The following is a 20,494-nucleotide window of genomic DNA, read 5'->3' on the forward strand; positions in this document are numbered from 1 at the left end:
AGGGTAGGGTGACAGAGTTAGGAGTACACAGAAACAGCTGCCCAGTAGAAGGCCATGCTCTGACACAGCACTCTGTGACATGCACAGATGACACACAACTGCACCCGGGATGCCTTTTCTAAGATACAGATTCTCTTACAAGAAATAATATCAGCCGTTTATAAGAATACAAGACGGTTGTTAATGGACATGCACTCCAAAATTCATTGCAGTAAGTAGCATTTGTGCAGTTTTACTCACCTATTTCAAACCCTGCTGCAACACGCCTTCAGCATCTCAGTTTTTTGGTATGATTTTCTTATTTTCAGTGTGTATCAAAAGCTTAAAAGCCTAGCGAAATTTATCATCTAATTAAAATGATTTAATTTCTTATTGGAACTATAAATTATTTACTGTAGTCTCATCATACATTAGTTTGATTATATATAATGAGAAATAGTGTCAAGTCATTCATCCTGATTACAGTGATGGGTAGTTTCTGGGTTATTGGAAACAGTTTTATAGCCTAAATAATTTAGCATTCGTGCTACTTTAATGCCATTCATCTGCACCTGCTGAGTCACTGCTAAAACATTACCTGCATTAAAGGAAAATGAGGGACCATTTTAATCTTTCACGCTGTCTGACTACAGAGAATAACCATCATTATCAAGCTATAATCGTCATAGCATAGTCCGTTCAAGTTTCGTTATTTTAACGCATTCTTTTCTAAAGAAGTTCCGATAAAGCGAGTAGGAATATCACCGAGGATCACTACGAGGGATTGGTTAACACAGTCACACATGACTTCTGCATAAAGACTCTGCCAGATCCTTGTAAACACAGCGTCTGTCCTCACATGTTCACTTGGCAGTCTCTGCTAAAGGGTGGAGAAGCAAAACAGACTAAACTGTGTGCAGGTGTCCAGTTTTACTACGCAACAAAGCAGGAACTCTGCTTTTTCAAATGATTTGTCCTTTCTGAAGTTTTGATATTTCTAGTTATTCAAAGCTTTTCACTTGTTTTACCTGTACATTTTTACAAATTCACATCAAGCAATGATACTTATACTTCTGGTTGACAGAAGACATCAAAGCATCAGAAGAATTAGTGCATTTAACTTTAGATAAAAGCAGGCAACACTGACCACATCAGACCATGTTAAGGCGTGATTGCTGCAGAGCCACAGCAATCATACCCATCACGCTCGAACATAAGTTAGAAACATTAGATCACCCTGCCAACTTCTTGTTCCTCTCCATGCTCCCTAATTTCACTCTTTATCACCACGCCTTCTGCTGACAGCACAGAGGACAGCCGTCTAGCCATCATCATGCTGAACCTATGAGGTACCTTGTATCTTGAAACAGCAATGGTTGACTGACTTCTATGTGATGCTGCAGACCCGCCAGCAGGGGGTTCACCTGTTCACATTTCCTGTCACCTGAGCTGGTTTTAGCTCTGCTAACACAAACCCACACACACATATGCAGACATATTCACACATGAAGCAAATCAACAACAGGTTTGCTTTCACTCTGACTAAATAAACTGTTACAAGTGTGTTTCCTCACAGCCATAAAAAAAGTAATATTTAACGTATTATACAGTATTATTAGTGTATGCACATACTGGCCACTTTATTAGTTACTCCTTGCTAGTCTAGGTTGGACCCCTTTTCCCTTTATATGTAAAAAAATGTAACGATGAAGGAAATACATGGAAACTGCAGATGTTCCAGCTAACAGAGCATTCTGATCGGGTATATATTTAACTGTCTATTATTACACAGACAATTAAAGCTCTAAGGGCAAACTGAATCTACATTTAATATTTATTATGAGAAGTATTAGGAACAACTGACGGACAGTTCTGGCAATATAAGAAAATATGTTAACATGTCAGCTTATTTTGATATTTTTCCCAAACTTCTATCCTTTTTTTCGGAGATATATGTTTTCAGTATTGCTCACTTTAAACTAGAAAAAGAGAAACTTGAGAAAAACCAGAAAGTTATGACAAAAAAATATCCCAAACACACGAATCTGTTCAAGTCGTGAGAAGGAGAAAAAGGAAAATTCATTTTTCAGGCCTTTAAAATCACCTGCGGTACACAAAGCCAGCAAAAAAATGCGTGGGTAGTCATTTATGAGGCCTATTTGTCACTAATGGAAAAAGAAGAATACTTACTTTTATCGGCAAGTAGACAAAGAAACCAAACAATTGTAGCCGTTTACATTCCTCAGTACTAAAGAGTCTTTCTAGAATGAGTCTTTCTTCATTTTGTGATCGTCACTGATGTTTATGATGACATTGACAAAACTGCCAGGTTTAATCTTGCACTATCAATTCTGCCACCAGCACTAAGAATCAGCTCTGTCTCAATGATTTTTTGCCACTTGTAGCAGCAAATCAAACCTGATAATCCTCATCTGATTATGCATGATAAAGCCAAAAACAAATTGCCAGAGCATTACCTCAATTCTTAAGTCAGAGTAGTTAAAAGGACCTCTGTAAATCGGCATAACTTGGAACCATCCCAAAATGGTTGTGGTGTTACAAGTACAGTCTGTGTTTGGGCGCAGATCTGTTATGTAACGCCACCAGATGTCACCAATTATATAAAAGATTCAATTTAAGGGGGAAGATTTTGTTTAGGGTGAGTGCAGGGCTTCAGGTTAGAGGAGTAGTGATTATGGTTAGAGTTGGAGTAAGTATCCAGGAAGTTATGTCTTCTGAAGTGTAAAAGTCTGTGTGTATGTGTGTGTAACCCCTCCACTTACCCCAGTGAGGACTCCCAGATGTTGAGCTCGCTGCTGAAATCTAAACTGGGCAGCAGGTCGTGAGGAAACTCAAGCTCCTCCTTGTCCTCCTGGTCTGCGGCCGTGCCTCGGCTCTCCTCCACCCCGGTGATGACTGGGATGTCTGGCAGCACGGGCTGAGACAGCAGGCTGTGCTGGCTGGTGGAAACCTCGGTCAGTAGCGCTCCGTCGTCCCTCTGGGTCGAACTCTCGGCTCGAGCTTCAGTCTGCAGGAACGGTGAAGGATACCAGTGAGCTACACGAGGGAGTCTGCCACACAACACACACACACACGTGTATACTTAAGCAAGTGTGATCATGTCGCGGGCAAACACGGGAACACCCACAAATTAATGCTCAAAGCCAGACATCACATGAGCAGATAACTCCACCCATGTGTTTGTTTGTTATAATGTAAAGGCCACACTGGCTGAACTACGTCCTTCCACTCAGACGTCTTATCTGATACGTCTCTCAACGTGCTTTTCTTATGCTATTAAAAGATTATTTCCAGTATTAAATCCTAGCATTTATCCCGGCTCACTGCAGTTTAATCTCTGCAGCTTTGTTTACACCCCACATTTGAGCATGTCCTCTGAATGGGACAAAAAACAACTAATGAATTGAAAAATATTGTCATCAGAAGTACTTTCCACCTCACAAACACCTCTGAGGAAATACAAATGTATTTTTTCCCAAGGTGTTGAAATAATAATCATTAAAGCCAAACCAGTTTTGCTGGATGGTGACAAGCATAATTAAGCAGCACAGACAAGAGCAGGTATTTTGGATGATATCTTCTGCTTCAGATGTGTCTTTATCTGAGCCAATCATTTTTCCAAGCAACCTGAAATACAGTAAATGAAATAATCTGAACTCTCATCTGCTTTTTATTTCCTGATTGTTCAACAGTCAGTTGGAAAGGATATAGCCACAGCCACAGCACTCGCTATGAGGACAATAACAGCCTCACGGTGCACAACACTCAGCTAAGCTGCAATGCAATAGAGCTGGGGTGCTCTTGTCTGTGGATGGAGGTGGAGAGTCGGAGGTTATTTTTCTTATTTCTTTTCATTTGTTTCGCGTGTCCAGATTTAGAGATCTAACACAGCCCTGCCTGTTATATTTAGTGTTTCCTTTTTTACACAGAGATCCTGATTTTAGCCAGTGAGTTGATTTCACGTGTGAGTATGGATACAGCCACACAGTGGTAATGATATCCTTTGAGGATCTGCTGAGATTCAGTATTAAAGCACATTGATTATTTATGAATCACTCATAGCTGGCGTGCAGTCATTGCAAGCAGAAACGAAGGTTAAATCAATTCAATGCAGCACTTACACGAGAGCAAGTTTGACCTTATATACACTTGCTTTAGCGTCTTCACTCATATGATGTGATTACAGTAATGCTGCAAACTATTTCAAGCCAGAAACAAAAAAATATATTCAAGACCGACTAGAAAAACACCAACTTACGCTGGAGCTTCGCTTTAGCGCTGTATTTCCTTAATGTGGAAACTGGAGACACATTAACAAATAAATTTGGGCTGCAGGCTCTGAGTCACTGGCCTCACCTGTGTGACCACAAAGAGCCTCCTTTGTGGGACATGTTAAGCACAGAATGTGCTTGCATGAACACACACAAAAATTGTGTGCTAGACTTTTAAAAGACATTTGCACAAGAATGGTGTCATGCCGTCTTAGTTTATTTTTAAATGTTCTAATTTAGATTCTTTTTTTTCTCGTTGTAGCAAGAAACCCAGCTACACAACTGGCTGCAGAAGAGAAGATAAAACATTAAAAGAAACCGGATGCAAAAAAAAAAGGCCTGCTGCAGGTATGAGTGTCACTCTGAATGTCTGTGATCTCCCTGCTGCTCCTATTTTCTGGATTAATGTTATATAATCAGGTGTTAAAACAGTTCCTTCACTCCTTAACAGTGATGCACGCTGGGATCAGCACAGTCATGAGAAAACTGTATGTTGCCATGTGTCGAGTTTCCTGTTTCCTGCCTGTCATGCAAAAGACAGAAAACATACAACCCGTACCTTTTCTCAAATGAGAGAATGACGAGGAAAAGCACGCCAAAGTTTACAGCAAACACTCATTCAACATTTCTTAAAAGGTCAAGAAGGTGGAAAATCACACCTGCTCTTTGTTTGTTCGATCCCTACGCAGAAAGCACCTTTTGTTAATATTTAACCCACAGGAACTAAACGAAAAGCCACAGTGAGAGACAGCGAGGCTGACTGGCTATTACTGCCTGTGCAGCAAATACTCTCTATTCAAAACGTCAATGCTCGAGCCCTGAAAAAAAGCCTTAATGCTTCACACATGACTGCTGTAAACATGAAAGAGGAGTGCTGAAGAAGGAACAGGTCCCCTCTTCACCCACAGACACACAAAACCGACTCAACATATCCACTCCATCCACCCTCCTGTATAAAACACACCTTTGATTGCACGTCCTACGAGCTTTATCTCATTTCATCTCTCTTGCACTTACCCAGCAGTGTGCTCCACTGTCCTGAAGGTGACTCTACAGTGCAGTGCAGCTTCTCTGCTACCCTTATACTATGCTCACACTGTGCAGGCAGGCTCTGCAGGGCTCTGTGTTTTGAAGGAGGGCAGTCGAGAACACAAACATGCTGCAACACATGCTGCTGACGCTCCCGCTCCTCCTCTCCTGTACTTCCTTCTCCTCCTCTCCACAGCCCTGTCCTCTTTGTAGAGTCACTGCCGCTCCCCCTTTAAATTTCCATGAGCCTCCTCTGTTTCTTCCAGTGTGTGTATGTGTGTGTGTGGTCTCTAGAAACACTACACTACCAAACCTGCTGCTGCTGCTGAGACTGACTAACTTGACTTGTGCTGGCCTCGTGGAAGTGCTGAGCATTCTCCTCCCCCTCTACTGTAAACTCTTTCCACTCAGCTCTCCTTCTGTCTCCTCCTCCTAGTCTAAGAACTTTCCCTCTTTTCTTTTCTTTCCTTCCCTATTCACCTCCTCCCCCTTTCTCTTGCTGCTGTGTCTTGTGGTTGGTAGCATTGACAGTGCCTCTGCAGGTGAATGCTGGGAATTGGGCCAAGAGTCAGGCCTGCAGTGACCCCCAAAGAGAGGATCAGGTTACGCTCTAGGAAGCTGTGGTTACACGTAAACGTGGGCATGTATGCCCTTTAGAGCCACAGCTCACCCCGCTGTCAATCAATTAAGTTTCTGGATAAGAAACTTAACAACGGCTCCATAAGAAGCCGTCTCACGGATAAACTATTCCACAGAAGGCAAAACAAGAATTTAATAAAAACTCAATCAACAGACTCATTTTAAAACTCTGACTGACATAAGACTAGAGTTTAATAATAATGAAAATATAAAAATAACAACCAAGAAGAATCTGATTTGGCCTAATTTTATAAAACAAAAATTACTAATTGTGCTGTAATGTTATTTTGTGTATAGCCACATTTCTTATGCAAAGCAGAATTATGAAACCACGCCTCAAATTATCGTGAACAAATTGAAATTTTATATCAAATCTTTAAAATGATAAATGCTATGATATTCTTGCTTTTCTTTTTTCATTTTCTCTGTCTTTTTCATCTAATATTACACTCTATTGAAAACATGTTAAATAATGTTTATATGCATAAACGTTCATTACATTGTTCATTGCACATCACACAATAATAGTTGAGTAGTTTAAAAAAAACTTATGAATGTGCACCACAATTTCTTCCTGCATTGACCGCAGCTTCCTGCTTTAAATATGACCTTTCGATGAGGTTCACGTGCGTCATCACCACATGATTAAACATACTGATATGACAGTTCACTGTTTTTAAAGGTTTTACCATGAAAAAAAAACCAACTTTCACCTTTCACATGGCATGAATGGGTTATGGTGACTTGATCATGATGAAAGTTGCTACGAACAGGCACAGTTTGAGTGGTAATACCGCACCCCAAAACAAAAAAAACAAAAAAGCAAAAACAAGAACAAAAGCCACAGCCATCCGTTCCTGTGAGCACTACAAATATCGTACCCACACACAAGCTAATATTATCAAAGTGGCAGTCACACGTACACACACACATTGTACCTGCACGGAGTCATTTTGACTTTCCTTAGGTGGCAACAGAACAACATTTTCTGCAGCGCCCTCTTCTGGCTGTAACGAGGGAATGAAATGGTTCACAGAGAGATTTTTAAAGGAACAACTTTACATTAGATAGAAGCAGTTGCATGCAGAGTGCACTGAAAACAACTCGCCACTATTTTTTTTAAGAGGAGTAGCATGTTAAGCTCAGTCAGTCTGTGAGTACTTAGTGCTGGAGCATATAGCTCATGAGTCAAATGTTTAAATTAATCCTATTAGGTTAATCCAGAATTCCACTTCTGAAGTCCTTCAGTCACATTTTAAATTCCCGTTTTTCTATAGGTGTCCTTCTTCTGGTATGTTTGTCTTTGTTATTAGAAGTGCACAACAGCAACATTGCAATAATGAGACACGCAACGGCCTTCTAAACATCATAAAGGCATGAATTATTATTAGGGTGTGTAGCAATGGGCATAGATTAAGACACATGCTGTGAGTCATTAAATAACACATCTGATCTTTATCGTTATCGCAGCTTTACGAGGGTAAATCACAAAATAAGACAAGCCATGTTATCTTATCTAAATGCTCATTAGACAAGCCTCAGCATTTAAAGCCCGTGTATTTCACCGAAGCAAAAAGTTAGTAATCATGCGACTGTGTTAGTTAAAAGAGCTCAAGGTGTGCATAGCAGCAAGTAGAGATCCTAGCTATCCAACGTCTGCAAGCTTGCCCTTACCAATGTCTCAGTCGTGCTGCTCTCGTTCCCCATGGCTTACCCAGCTGCAGGGCCACAACTGCCCAGAGCAACAGCCTCTCACATCAGCTGGCTGTAAGAAACTAGCAACAGAGACACCATCAGCGTACAGCAAGGTCAACAAGGAGACCTGGAGTCTGAACAGCCGTCCCTCAGTAGTCACAGACTCCTGCGTCACAGGATTAAAAGTCTTTGGTATGAGGTTAAACTTCTGTGGAGTGAGGGGGAATTGTAAGTGTGTGTTGTTTTAGAGATTAGGGACGTCTGATGCAAGAACCTTACACCAAGACCAAAGTGCAGGTTTCAAGTCTGCTGATGTGGCCTTAAATGTGGGAAAGCTGGAGCTTCGTTGGTAGAAGGACAGTTGAATTATTTTTTTTAATTGTTCTAAACATGAAATGTGTATTAGTTAGATTAATCTCCAGCTGCAGTAACTTTGTATAACCTCGTGTCTAAAAGACATGAAACAAACGGACTCCCAGCATCAGAGCATCCATGCATCAGCACATTGGAGGATACATCAGATGCAGAAATATTCTCTCACAATCATCTCCCTGTCTCGTGAGGATACTTTTGTGTTGTCTGTAATGCAGCTGAGCCGTGAAAGGGAAAGGCCCGTTAATGTATTCCCTGTATGTAGAGCTGGGCGATAGAACGATAACGATATGTATCGCGATATAACTTTTACTCGATAGAGAAATTAAGCTATCGCGATAGACCTCGCCGCTCTTGTCCTCAAAAAAAAAAAAAAAAAAAAAAGGTCAGCCAATCCAAATTAAGTAGCGCAGAGCCGAACCAATCACAGCCGCAGCGTCACGTCGCGTGACTTGTTACGTACAGCACAAGTGCCAAGCCGCACGTGTGTTTGTTTGGGAAGCAGCCAGCGGGTAATGGAGGAAATGAGTGTGCCGACTAGAAAAATCAACCGAGCGTGACCGAAGAGAAAACAGATGATGGTTCCAATGCCGGAGAGATTGTCGAACGGAAGAGCCATAGAAGTTCCGTAGTGTGAAGGTATTTCGGCTATTTCAAGTCTGACAAAAAACAGAGTAGCGTGCACTGTAAATTGTGCCGAAAGCAAGTCTGGAAATACAATAAACTGGTGCATGCGTCACACTGTGCGCCACGTTATTGTTTCGGTGAAATGAATTTCTACAATACTGTTACTGTTAATTCTACTCTCTTGCAGTGTTTAAATGCTTACATATACACACAGTTACTGTCCCTCCACACATACGACTCGGTTCTGCTTCTATGCCCCAGCTTTGTTTACTTTTTCCCACCGAGGCTTCTAGACTTCTGATTGGCCAACATTTCTGCACGGTTAGGAATCTAGCGCCACCTGCTGCTTTGGCATGTTCATAGCAGCGTTTTCCTTCATTTCTGCCTTTATGTGTGGACGGGATTATTTTTTAAAACGAAAACGGAAAATCTCCGTTTTCAAAAATACCCGTGTACGTGTGGACGTAGCCTCAGTCTCTGACTGGAAGCGCTAATTCGTCATTCGGCTTTTGTCAGACTAAAGTAACTGTTAAAACTGTTTGAAAAGCTAAGCTATACAACAAGGAGAGATTGAGAATTTCCTTTTAGTTCTCAGTTTATTTGATATTGACAAAAGTTAGTCAGTTTTGTCTGTTATTCTGTAAAACAAACTAAGATTTATTTTTAGAATTAATATTTTGTTTCTAAGTGGAATTGACAATTTAGTCTGTTTCGTTTGTTCTATTTTGAAACTTAAACACTTTAGCGGCTGCCTTTTGTGTAGTTTGCAATATTTGCCTTTATTTATCTGAAAAGGTCTCATGTTCCTTAAGTACATCTACCCTGTTGAACTTATTATGGGAAATAAATATTTAAATAAAAACAAGCTGCTGATTATTTCACATTTTACTTGTGAGCAACGGCACATTTAAATCTTACAAATATAGTTATTTGGCTTATATCGTGATATATATCGTTATCGCCTGAAATGAAAAAAACATATCGTGATATGAAAAAATCTTATATCGCCCAGCTCTACCTGTATGACTGCAGGGACTGCGTGGTAGCTCTGTTTAGTCAGAAAGCACTGACCTGAATATGCAAGACTTTATAAATAGATATTTGCCCTGTTCACTGCTGTTGACGTTTATTACAGTCTTATGCACAATTTTGTCACACAAACTAGATTTCCAAAAGAACGCAGAGGCCGTATAGTCCATCCGTGCAGTCAAAGCATGGCCTGAAATCATTTTTTGTCTCACATTTTTACATTAAAACAAAAGACAAAATGGACATCCTATCCTCACATATTAAATCACACCTATTCTGTGCTGCGGCAGCTTATCGGCCCTGCTCGCCTGCTTGCTATTTGTGTGATTGGGGTGTAATTTCAGCCCCTATAGTGACACGTGTGCACTTTAAGTGGCAGCAGTGTTTCGGGGCTTTTTGGCAGCCCAGAAAGCACTGAGGGGAAATCATGTGATTAGGCTGTTGCCAGGTCTCTTCTCACCTCATCACGGCCTGACCATCACTCAACGTGAGTAATCTTTTAAGTTCACGGGTTTGGCTCAGAGCCATGAATGTCTTTGGTCAGACAAATATGAGTTTGTCCATCAGCGGGCAAACAAACCGCCAAACTAAACAACACAACACGTAATTTCTCAGAACTTTGCAAAGCAAGTTGATACATTTGTGATTAAACCCATATTCACCATCACACCACCAGTAACCGTAAACACTCACACTTAATCGAATACAGTCACACTAATCTCAGTACAGGTTTTAACAATGTCACCGTAATATAATCCAAAGTTTTAACACAGCTGCAACTCACCAAAAAACTACTCACCACGCCAAACAAAAGTCTTTTTTCTGCTACAGTGTGTGCCCCCCAGCTTTGACAAACCCCTCCAACCTGTGTTTACTGTCAGACTCAAGGCCAGTGTTTCTGTCCTGTCTTCTGAGGAGCCCCGGTTCCTCTGTTGCTATTTTTTGCACTGGACGCAGGACAGGGACAGAAGTTGGGACAGGATCAAGGGAGGGAGGGAGGGGAGGAGACCGAACTGGAGCTGGGGAAGCCATGTCTGCTCAGGGAGTCAGTGGGCCGAGGGATTGTAAACAAAGACACACGTTATGGAGAGGAGGACGGCATGTCAGACCTCACTTGTCACATAAGAGGCTGCAGATGGCGTTAAAGTGTCCAAACCACCTGTAGCATCCTTTAATATCTACACCTTAACATCTACTGATCCCCTCGATTTCAGTCTGGTGGTCCTCTTTTAAGTCCAACACCTCCCTGTAGATTTCCCTGTGACTGACGTGTAAGGACAACACCAACACACTCACACAGCAACCTGACAGATGGGAAGAATAACAAACAGGAGCCCCAGTTACAGATTTGACAACAGAGAGGCTTTAAATGTTTTTTGGATCCTCTCATCTGCCATCTTCAAAGGCTATTTTCAGCCAAGCGCCCCAGTGTGTGCTGATAGCATCATCCCTATAAATAACAGTACACGCATTGTTCACCAAACACACTTGTTATAGATTTTCTTTATTTGTAGGCTATGGACTAAATGAATCTGCAGATGTAAACAATCCCTTCTCTTGTCAGTCTGTCTCCCATCTTTCCTCGACTACGATCAGCCTCACACTCTCACGTTTATACTCAGCTCCTCCTTTCCCTACTCCCTGATCTGTCTCTGCAGCTCCTTTTTTACTGCTGACATCGCCCCTCCTCCAACACTTGAATGCACCTTCCCTCTCCCCGCTTTCTCCTCAGTAAAGACTCAGCACTTGACCAGTAAAACCTGCTATGGTTCTTCTCCCATGCTATCCCCTGCTCAGTCCCACAGACATGGATGCAATGCTGCAGCCAGTCTCTGACAGCCCCACAGTTTTCCACCTCTCCTCTGTTTACCTTGCCGTGTGGGATTCCGATGCAGCTCCCCATCTTGTATTCCATGTCCTCCTCTGGTGAAGTGACTCTGGCACTACACGGCTGGCAAAGCACCTTTCTGCAGAACTGCATCGTTGTTAGTCAGACTCAGCATTGCCAAAGCAGGAAGATCTCTGCAGGAGCTACAGAGTGAGGGTGTGCACGCCTCTGTGTCTGTGTGAGTGTGTCCCTCAACGACTAATAAACGCTCTGCATTGCATTGCCCATGGTGTCCCTCTGACATATATTTTCAAGCCATTGTTATATAAAATCTACATTACATAAGGAGTCCAACCTAAATCAAATCAGAGTGAAAAAAGGGAGCCACTCTTTCCAGTCTTAATGCAGCCTCACTCTACATCAGTGCACAGGGTGAGCAGACTGAAGCACTGCTTTGGAGAGAAAAAAGCTCAGAGTGGGAGAGAGGAAGAGATGGGAGGCAGCACGAAGTGTGCCTGTCTCTTTAAAAGAACCAAGATGATGCTGGTACATCATCATGATGGGTATGTTTGATAGTATCAGTGCATTCAGCCAAATGAATTCGATCATACTGATATTCACTCAGCCAATATGGAATAACAAAGAAACCCAATAGCAAAACAGAATAAAGAACTTTTATCTTTTAGCTGTTTATCGATTTAGCTGTTTATTGTTTAACTCAACCTTTTTGTTACATTTTTGTAGCATAGTAACAGGGATATATCTATACCTGATGAGTTCCTGACATCTACAGAGAGGAGGTCAGAGGCTGCTCCCTGTTATGCTTCTGGAGGTATTTTGCAGGCATTGTTTGGGTCCCTTTTCTCCTTAGAAAGAGGCATAAAGGCAGATTCTACAAAGTTGTTTTGAGATATCACCTTTATCCTATGATGAATCATTCTTCTCCTGAAGGGAGTGGTCTCTTCTGTGATGAAAACCTCCTCTCCAAACTTGGAGGATCAATAGAAAAGCATTGTGTCTGGCCTGTTTTGGCCTGGGTTGTGTCTAATGTAGCATGACTTTCCACTGTAAGGAATCTAATTATACAAACAAGCAAAAAACAGACTGGTCTTGGACATACTGAAGCCTAAATTGTTCCCGGTGCCAGGCCAGGGCTTTGAATGGCTGCTTGTGCGTGAGTATGTGTATAAATACACTGTGAAGTGATATAGAACCTCTAAGGTTAAAAAATATGTAAGGGTAGGTTGGCCAAAACATCAGTATGCAGTCTAATATCACTAAGATAACATTTTGGCTCCTTAAAAATGAGCAACTCACAAAATTTCCAGTTGAGACAACCATGCATCATAAATACAGGCAGATAAAAGATTCTGACATGGTCCAGGGATCAGACCAGCTGCAGAAACCGGCACTCCAGTGATCACGCTTCATAGTAGGTTTACATGAAGAAAACCAGTGTAAAAAGAAACCTGACTTTCCCTTTCCCTTGATTCGCGCAAGACTTAAGACTCCTATGTCATGGACAGACTAATCCGTCATAGGAAATTATGGGATATGAACAAAATATCAAAACAATCCTTACTGCAAACTTTCTTGCACTAACGATATACAGTTCTGTGAAAAATAAATTAGCTGCAAGTAGAACTGCTGTCAGCAGCAACTTAAAGCAATCACTATCTATGTGACTTCATCAGTCTTTCACATTGTTATGGAACAACTTTAGCCCATTTGTCTTTATGTTGCTTCACTTTATTGAGGTTTGCAGGCATTTGCACTGCTTTTTTTAAGGTCTCGCCACAGCATTTCAGTCAGCTTGAGGTCTGGACTTTGACTCGATCATTGCCACACTTCCATTCTTCTCTTTTACAGCCTTTCTGTTGCATACTTGCTGCTTGCTTGGGATCATTGTCCTGTTACATTACCCATGTTGGTTAAATCTTAACTGTTGTACAGATGACCTCACAATGAAGTTCAAGGTCAACTGAGTAAATCCAAGGTACCCAAGCCATGTGTCTGCTAACCAAGCCGAAATAAAAATCTTCCACCACCATGGCGAGTTAGTGTGAGATGTTTGTGCTAATATCCGGTTTGATCATTGCCAGTCATGGAACCTTCATTTCTACCAATGTGTTATGTCAAAGCTCAGATTATCAGAAGCATATTATGTTAAGGCTTTTGTGTATCAATATTCAAGAGTTGCAATAAAATAATTTTAAAAAACTTTTATTCATTTCTTTTTTATTATTCAAACTTAAAACACAGTAAAAAATAAACAAATGTGCAATAGAACGATTATTATACATTGACCTCAACTGATAAAACTGTAACACATCACTTGAATTTTATTAAGTAAAACGTTTAAGAACAATGTTTAGGTTTTTCAGTGGGGAAGATGGTGTAGTCTGTCAGTCATTCTGTGTGTTTGGAGGCCGAATAATTGAATCTTTGATGTCGAAGGCATCTATGAGCTCCTGAGAAGGACAAAGCAAACTTTACAATTAATATCACAGGCACAAAACAAAATCTTGATTGTAGCTACCGTGCTTTTAATTAATGTGCACTTCAGGCCAAAACCTGCTAACCTTCCATATCTTTGGGCTGATAGAGAGGATACACTGTTTACGGCTGGTGGAACCTCCGGCTTCCACCTCCCCCTCCTCTACAGGAGCTGAAACGTGAAAACATTGTTTTATTTCATTATTTACCTCAAGGGATTTTCTATGCTATCCCCCAGTCAGAACAGTACAAGTGTCACATCATCTCACCTATACATGGCAATTTCTCTTCATCAAGATACATTCTTGCCAGTCCATCCTGAAACACAAATGAAACTGTCATGCCTGTTTATGGTCACCAGGAGGCACTGGAGTTCACTTTAAATCTTTAGTAAATTCCTTACTCTGATCAGAAAAGAAGTGTGAAAGATGTTCTCCACTGTCCGGGAAAAGGAGCTGGGGTCAATGACGAACTCGTAATATGATATTGGTGAGGTTGCTGTGATAGAAGGAGAGGGGAAAAAAGTACACGTGAGCAACTAATAGTTTACACAGCCATGCGATGTCTCTGAGGTCGACTTCAAACTCACGATCATCTTGGTAATAACTCTTCAGGTACCCCAGAATCCTTTCCACTTCTTTTTCTGTCGCTTCTTGTTGCGACTCTTCCATTTTCTTCAGCTAAAAGACATTTAATGACACACCGAATAAGTGGGATAGGTCCACAAAATTAAAAAAATAAATTTAAAAATCTGTTGATTTCATTTGTAAGAAATACAATTAGATAATAAAAAGTCAAGATATGCACTGAAAGATGAAGATTACAGTGAAGGGGCCTCTCTAACATGTAAGGGAAAGTTATTCCATAATTTAAAGCAGTGACAGAAAAGGCCCTGTCCCCCTAACATTCCTTGTGGATCTCAGTACTTCCAGGAGCAGCTGGTCAGCTGACTTGAGAGTGTGTAGGGGTGAAGAAGCTCAGAGAGGTACGGTGGGGTAAGATTGTGAAAAGATTAAAGTTGAACTTTAAAATATACGATCAGCCAGTAAGTAAGGCCAGGAGAGGGGTTATATGCTCTGTTTTACAAGTTCCTGTTAACATTCGTGCAGCCGCATTTTGAACCAGCTGCAGGCGCAAGAGTAGCGACTCACTGACTCCCACATAAAGAGAGTTGCAGTAATCCAGATGGGATGAAATAAAAGCATGGATCACTGTTTCAAAGTGCTGCCTAGAAAGAAAAAAAATTGACTGTTGCCAATCGCCTTAAATGATGAAAACTAGACTTAACGACCGCTCTGATTTACCGTCTAATTTAACATCACTGTCCAACTTCAAATCAAGATCACTAATAATAGCTTTAAAATAAACTTCCAGGGGTTCCAAATCAACAGAAGAAGATTCACAGGGATCATTTGGTCCAAATACCAACATTGTGGTGGATAATGTGGCGAAACTTTGTGTATGTGTGGAAAATGGAAACAGGGACGGGGTGGCTACTACATTTATCTTAAACTACATGTAGGTAACAGCAGCCATGGAAGTGTCATTTCAGTTACCTGAGTAGGCATTATCCTTTTGGCTTCTTTGCTGGGTGCTTTTCTTTGCCGTTCTATCCTTTGTTTTGGGGGAGGTGGTTCTGCATAGAATGAGCCCATCCTGCAAAGAACCAGAGGGATGAGAAATTTAAAAAAAACCGAAAATCAGAAAACGTATCCACATAAAACCACTGTGTTATTCCATCTTATGCCATAATTTGACAATGCGCCTTCTGTTTAGAACTTCTCATATGTAAAATCCACAGGTGAGGTTGCGTTGATGACATTTTGCTCACATTGTTGAGAGTTGTCCACCATATTGGACATGACACCGCCACCAGGGAGGGAAAAATGTGTCTTCCCTGACTGATTGGTGAGTGGTAGGTTGAATCAGCCATAAAGAGGGTGCCACACCAAAAGCCTCCTTGTGATCATTTTAGTCCTGCAGATTGCTTTGTAGTTTCCATGGAAGACACCAACTTGTCTGCAAACACTCACCAACTAACTCCATCGCGGTAGTAAAAAAATGACCACTCGGAGAGTTGCTGGCAAGTGTCTACAGAAAAGCTTCCTGCATGCAATCTACAGGCAGCTGGAGCAATCTGCCAGTGAAAAACAATTAAAAGAAGGATATTTGTGCAGAACAGCAGACCTCTTTGTGTCCAATTTCACCATGTGACGGGCAGCAACCATTCACCAGCTGGTCAGGAAATACACATCTCTCTCCATCACGACTGCTGGTTGCCAGGGGGTTGCTGACTGTGTGACTGGGACCTTATTCACGTCATCGTACAGCATCAAATTCTCAAAATAGCATCACATGACTGCAAAAGCCAGAGTATGACTGAGTAAGCATTACCCTGCTGCAGTATAATTTTGGTGCCACATCATACCATCCATAATATACCAGCATAAATTTTTATGCGATATAAAAGTGTCGCAACCTGATGTGAGTGGTACAACAGTGTCATGTGTTTACATTTCCCAGCAGGCACAACAATGACACAATCCCAGACTGCATAAACAACAGCCAAGAAATTCCAACACCACAAAATACTTTGTAAAATATGCAAGAAATCTCCTCCTGTTAAAGGTAGAAACAACAAACTTGTTTTGCCATTTGAGACAAAAGTACAAAGTTGAGTATACCCAGGCTATGACAGCAAACGACACAACCTGGCATCACTCAAGCACTTGTTATTTGCACTCCATGAGACAGGAGGAGCAAACGGTGGAAGAGAAAAAAAAAATAAGAGAAAGGAAGGTTTTTAGGAAACGACAAAGAGCTGTTCAAGGACGCTTTGATTGCTGGCAGCAAATCTGGAACCACTTATTCTACTTTTATGGACTGGCAGAAGACCACGTGCGCTTGTCGAAAGAAAATTTCTGTGTTATTAATTTGCTTCTTCACAGAACATCAGTCTATTTTTAGTTGGCAGGCAAAGACCCTGGCACTGCAGTCCCAGCTAGTAAACAGACTTGCTAAATCACTCACATGTAGTGGAAAGAGGGTGCTGTCCTAAAGCAGCACTCTGCTCTCCTGGCCAATCGGTGCCAGGCGTCCTGTGGCAGGTAGCCATTAGCGGTGTTCTGCTGCTCGTCTTCATCATCTTCTAGTCGGTTCAGACCCATGAAAGACAACTGTAGAGAAACATAGACATGACCACTGCAGTATGTGATGCTTTGGAAGTTGTGTTAAAATCGCACATTTTCCTACATTTATTAGTATTTGTGTCTGTATAACTCACTTAAATGAGCAGGAAAAAAACTAGTACAAAGCTGCTATAGCTACCGCGTTATCATAAAGAAACATAGGGCTGTGCCATATGACTCATATCCCAATATAAGACATTTCTCATCCACCATTTTCTGTAAATTCTGTGAATCTCAAGCAACTCGACTTGTGTGAAGTGTTTTCACTTTTCAGTTGGAGTCAAGTGTTTGGGCAGTACATTAAACTATATATTTTTAGATACAAGTTGTAACGGCCACCATTTCCTTTGTATTTCTTACAAGCCGTGTGGCGGGTAAAAGCCTGTTCTAATGTTTGAGTCTAAGGTTTATTTTTTTGCTTCTCATCCGTAAACTCTCTCCATACTCTTTCTGCTGGTATTCTCTGTGCCTGCATCCACACGATGACCATCCAAACAATTAAGAAAATATTGCCATAAACAGTGTATTTTGTGATACCACAAAACAAATGATAGCGTATAATATGAAACGATAGATGTTTTCATTTCATCATCTGATATATTTCAATCATATCACACAGCCCTACAGACAGATATTTAACAATTCATGATTACTGGGGTTTGTCTGGCCATCATATGAGTCCACTAAACAAACTCCTGTCAGCTTTGTTTTGCCCTCCTTGCCTTTTTTTAACCATACATAACTTAAGGTAAAAGAAAAGCATGTGCAGCTCGAGTTACAAATCCAGACAGAAATACTGCAACTGTACAAAACTGCAAGGTCTGTATGGACCACTCGTGCAAGGTGACTGAAGGACAGACATGATACAGTAATCATACTCACGAGATGCTCAGCAAAAGCAGTGGGATCGAAAGCGGTTCCCTCGGAGAACAGCTGGCTGGCTTTCTCCTTCCCCAGGTCTGTAGCCACAACAAGGAGCTGTGCATCCAGGGCTGCTTCTCTCGCTTGTCGAACTGCCACCAAAACCCAACCAAAAAAAATGTAAAGTATAAAGGATTGATCTGCTGGCATGTGTTATTCATTTACATGTATCAGACCTACCATCTTTAAAAAGTTTGTTTGCTTCCTCTAAAACCTCTGTTAGTTTGTTGTTTGAAGGGCTCAGCATATCTTCCCTGTTCTCTGAAAAACAAAACAAGAAGAAAAGCACATCAAGGATTTGTTTGTAATACATACAAATCAACAACTTTGGCCATCCCCAAACCTGCTGGCCTGTAGTCACTCACGTTGTACTGAGCTGATGAGGTCTCTGTATTTGCTCCTTATTTCTCTCCTCAGGCCCTGGTCATTGTCGTCGTCTTGCAGGTCGGCTGGGCCGATGTCACTGCCACCCTCGTCCCCGTCACTTTGCTGCTGGTCTGCTTTCCTTCGGCCCGCTGAGCCATTATGCCGGGGAGCTTCCTCGTCACCACCGCCTTTGGATCTCTTCATCTTCACTCTCGCACTAGTTCGGCTGTGTTTTGTGAAAGGGAAGCAGGCTGACGGAAATCAAACATAAACAAAGCGCGTTTCTATCGATGAACAGGACTAATTATTACCTTCTAAAACAAGTCTTGGAGACAGGGTACAGAAACGGTCTGTTTACGGCTTCGGTTGTCAAGATGCTCGATGTTTTATTGGTACATATACCTAACGTAGCCACACCGTTTTTCTCAAAGTTTAGCCAAAGACACATAAAAAATCAAGATAAAAATCCGCATACGCTAGTGCTTACATGTGGTAAACCCAGCCCAAATATAATATAAAATGCGGATTAGCAAATCTTACCATACAGTTGCTTTTTGAAAAAGACTACTATGTCATGTTAGCTTTAACAGGTCAGTTAACAAAACAGAACCCTCTCATGCCTGCATACGCGAACGCGGAAGTCCTGCAAAGTTATATATCTCGCGTTACTCGTGTACATCTTTGGTGTTCAACGTTAGCCGACGTTAGCTAGCAAAAGCAATAGCCGCTTAGCTTAGCTCAACTGTTGGACGTTTGACTGTCACGGCCAAATAACGTCTTGGTTAAAAGCAAATACACAGCCTGTTGTGAGTGTCACAAATCCACCCGTGCGCAGTTTTTTTTTTATTATAATTGCTTCAACGTACCTGTGAGGCAAACGGACACAAGGCGCGCCAATTGGGTGTCAGCGAAATCGTCATGAAAGTCTAGACTTCTTCTTCTTCTAAATTTTATTGACGGTTGGTAAACAACTGAATGGCGCATTACCGCCACCAACTGGTATGAAGTGTGAACTGGAACGTCCCCCCCCCCCAAAAAACCCCCAAAACAAAACAAAAAAACAACAACAACAAAACAACAACTAAAATCCTCCCAAACAATTTACCCTCTTTTAAAAACTGGAATAAGGCCTGATAACCTTTACTTCTAGAGTCCTTTTGCAGTAAATAAATAAGATCTAGTTTCATTTTTATCTTACTGAGATTTTGGGTCAGTTATCATCTCTCCACCTGCACTTCTGACAGTGTAAGATGACATGTTCTATCGTTTCGTCTTCTCCACAGTTGTCACATTTCCCTGTTTTATCTTTCCTTATCAAAGTGTAGTGTTCACACCAGTATGTCCAAATCCTATTCTCGATATGACCCTCCTTATTTCTCCTTTCCTTTGAATGTTGTACATACACTGCCCCTTCCTTTCTATGGCGTTATTTTTGTGCCACTATTCTGAGTGCACGTAAAAAAAAAATGCAGGTGCAAGTGTTGCATTTTGAGGAGAAATTTATTTTGAGCGAAGAAAAGGTAAATTTGAGTGAACTAAATTCATTGCTGCGTGCAAAAAATGTATTTCAGTGTTTGCTATTATCTAAACACACACACAATAGCAGCCCCTGTCGCTCAGTTTTTGCACTTGTGCTTGCTCACATTGTGTTGCTTGCGCTCTCAACATTTCTGCCTGTGCACGCTCAACTCTTTCTGTACACCGTTATATTTGTGCCACAAAACCAGCCAATCACAGACTTGGATGCAAAAAAAATCTGATTGCCTGTTTTTTTTTTTTTGTTGTTGTTTTTTTGGAATGCATTTATTGAATAACAAAAACACGGCACAGTGCAGACGTCACAAACAGACAAGTGCAGATGACATAAAGGAGCACAAAAAAGGACAAATCTGATTGCCTGTTCTGGTCTGCAATCAGCTCGAAATGACGAAATGCAATATCCCAGAACCCATTTCGTCCAAAAACTCAAACGAGGCAGTGGCGGAGGAACACAGAGTGGCGGAGTTTGAAATATTACTCTTTCTGGGTCACAA

The 20,494-nt window shown here is 41.3% G+C and overlaps 2 protein-coding genes across 12 annotated transcripts in view; both read right to left on the reverse strand.

The window, feature by feature from the left end:
- tacc2 (transforming, acidic coiled-coil containing protein 2) overlaps positions 1–11,926 on the reverse strand; it is a 48,761-nt gene extending 36,835 nt beyond the window's left edge. For 7 of the 8 annotated variants that reach the window (XM_085297221.1, XM_085297226.1, XM_085297224.1 and 4 more), the window contains exons 1-3: positions 11,533–11,926; positions 2,763–3,007; positions 1,333–1,440 (exon numbers count right to left, since the gene is read on the reverse strand). In XM_085297221.1, coding sequence (XP_085153347.1) covers positions 1,333–1,440; positions 2,763–3,007; positions 11,533–11,643 — 464 coding nt within the window. In that variant the 5' untranslated portion in view covers positions 11,644–11,926. The remainder of the gene's footprint in view (positions 1–1,332; positions 1,441–2,762; positions 3,008–11,532) is intronic. The other variant, XM_085297227.1, reaches the window with a different exon arrangement.
- A 1,785-nt stretch (positions 11,927–13,711) lies between these two features.
- Positions 13,712–19,679, reverse strand: nsmce4a (NSE4A component of SMC5/6 complex). Of its 4 annotated transcripts, none has more exons than XM_085297232.1 (11): positions 19,660–19,679; positions 18,461–18,712; positions 18,276–18,356; positions 18,057–18,187; positions 17,017–17,162; positions 15,543–15,642; positions 14,576–14,666; positions 14,390–14,484; positions 14,256–14,304; positions 14,073–14,158; positions 13,712–13,961 (listed from the first exon to the last, which is right to left on the reverse strand). In XM_085297232.1, exons 2-11 carry the CDS (start codon positions 18,663–18,665, stop codon positions 13,896–13,898), a joined length of 1,050 nt encoding a protein of 349 aa, XP_085153358.1. In that variant the 5' UTR covers positions 18,666–18,712; positions 19,660–19,679; the 3' UTR covers positions 13,712–13,895. The 4 variants fall into 4 exon arrangements, with proteins under 4 accessions (XP_085153358.1, XP_085153355.1, XP_085153357.1 ...); XM_085297229.1 differs by lacking the exon at positions 19,660–19,679 and adding an exon at positions 19,328–19,477; XM_085297231.1 differs by lacking the exon at positions 19,660–19,679 and adding an exon at positions 19,328–19,468 and having other exon boundaries at positions 18,461–18,687.
- Positions 19,680–20,494: the final 815 nt, after the last annotated feature.

The sequence above is a fragment of the Mchenga conophoros genome, linkage group LG13 (genome assembly GCF_057382185.1).
Source record: "Mchenga conophoros isolate Kocher_MC1m ecotype Shallow Benthic linkage group LG13, M_conophoros_male_GT1.1, whole genome shotgun sequence".
Classification (NCBI taxonomy): Eukaryota; Metazoa; Chordata; class Actinopteri; order Cichliformes; family Cichlidae; genus Mchenga; species Mchenga conophoros.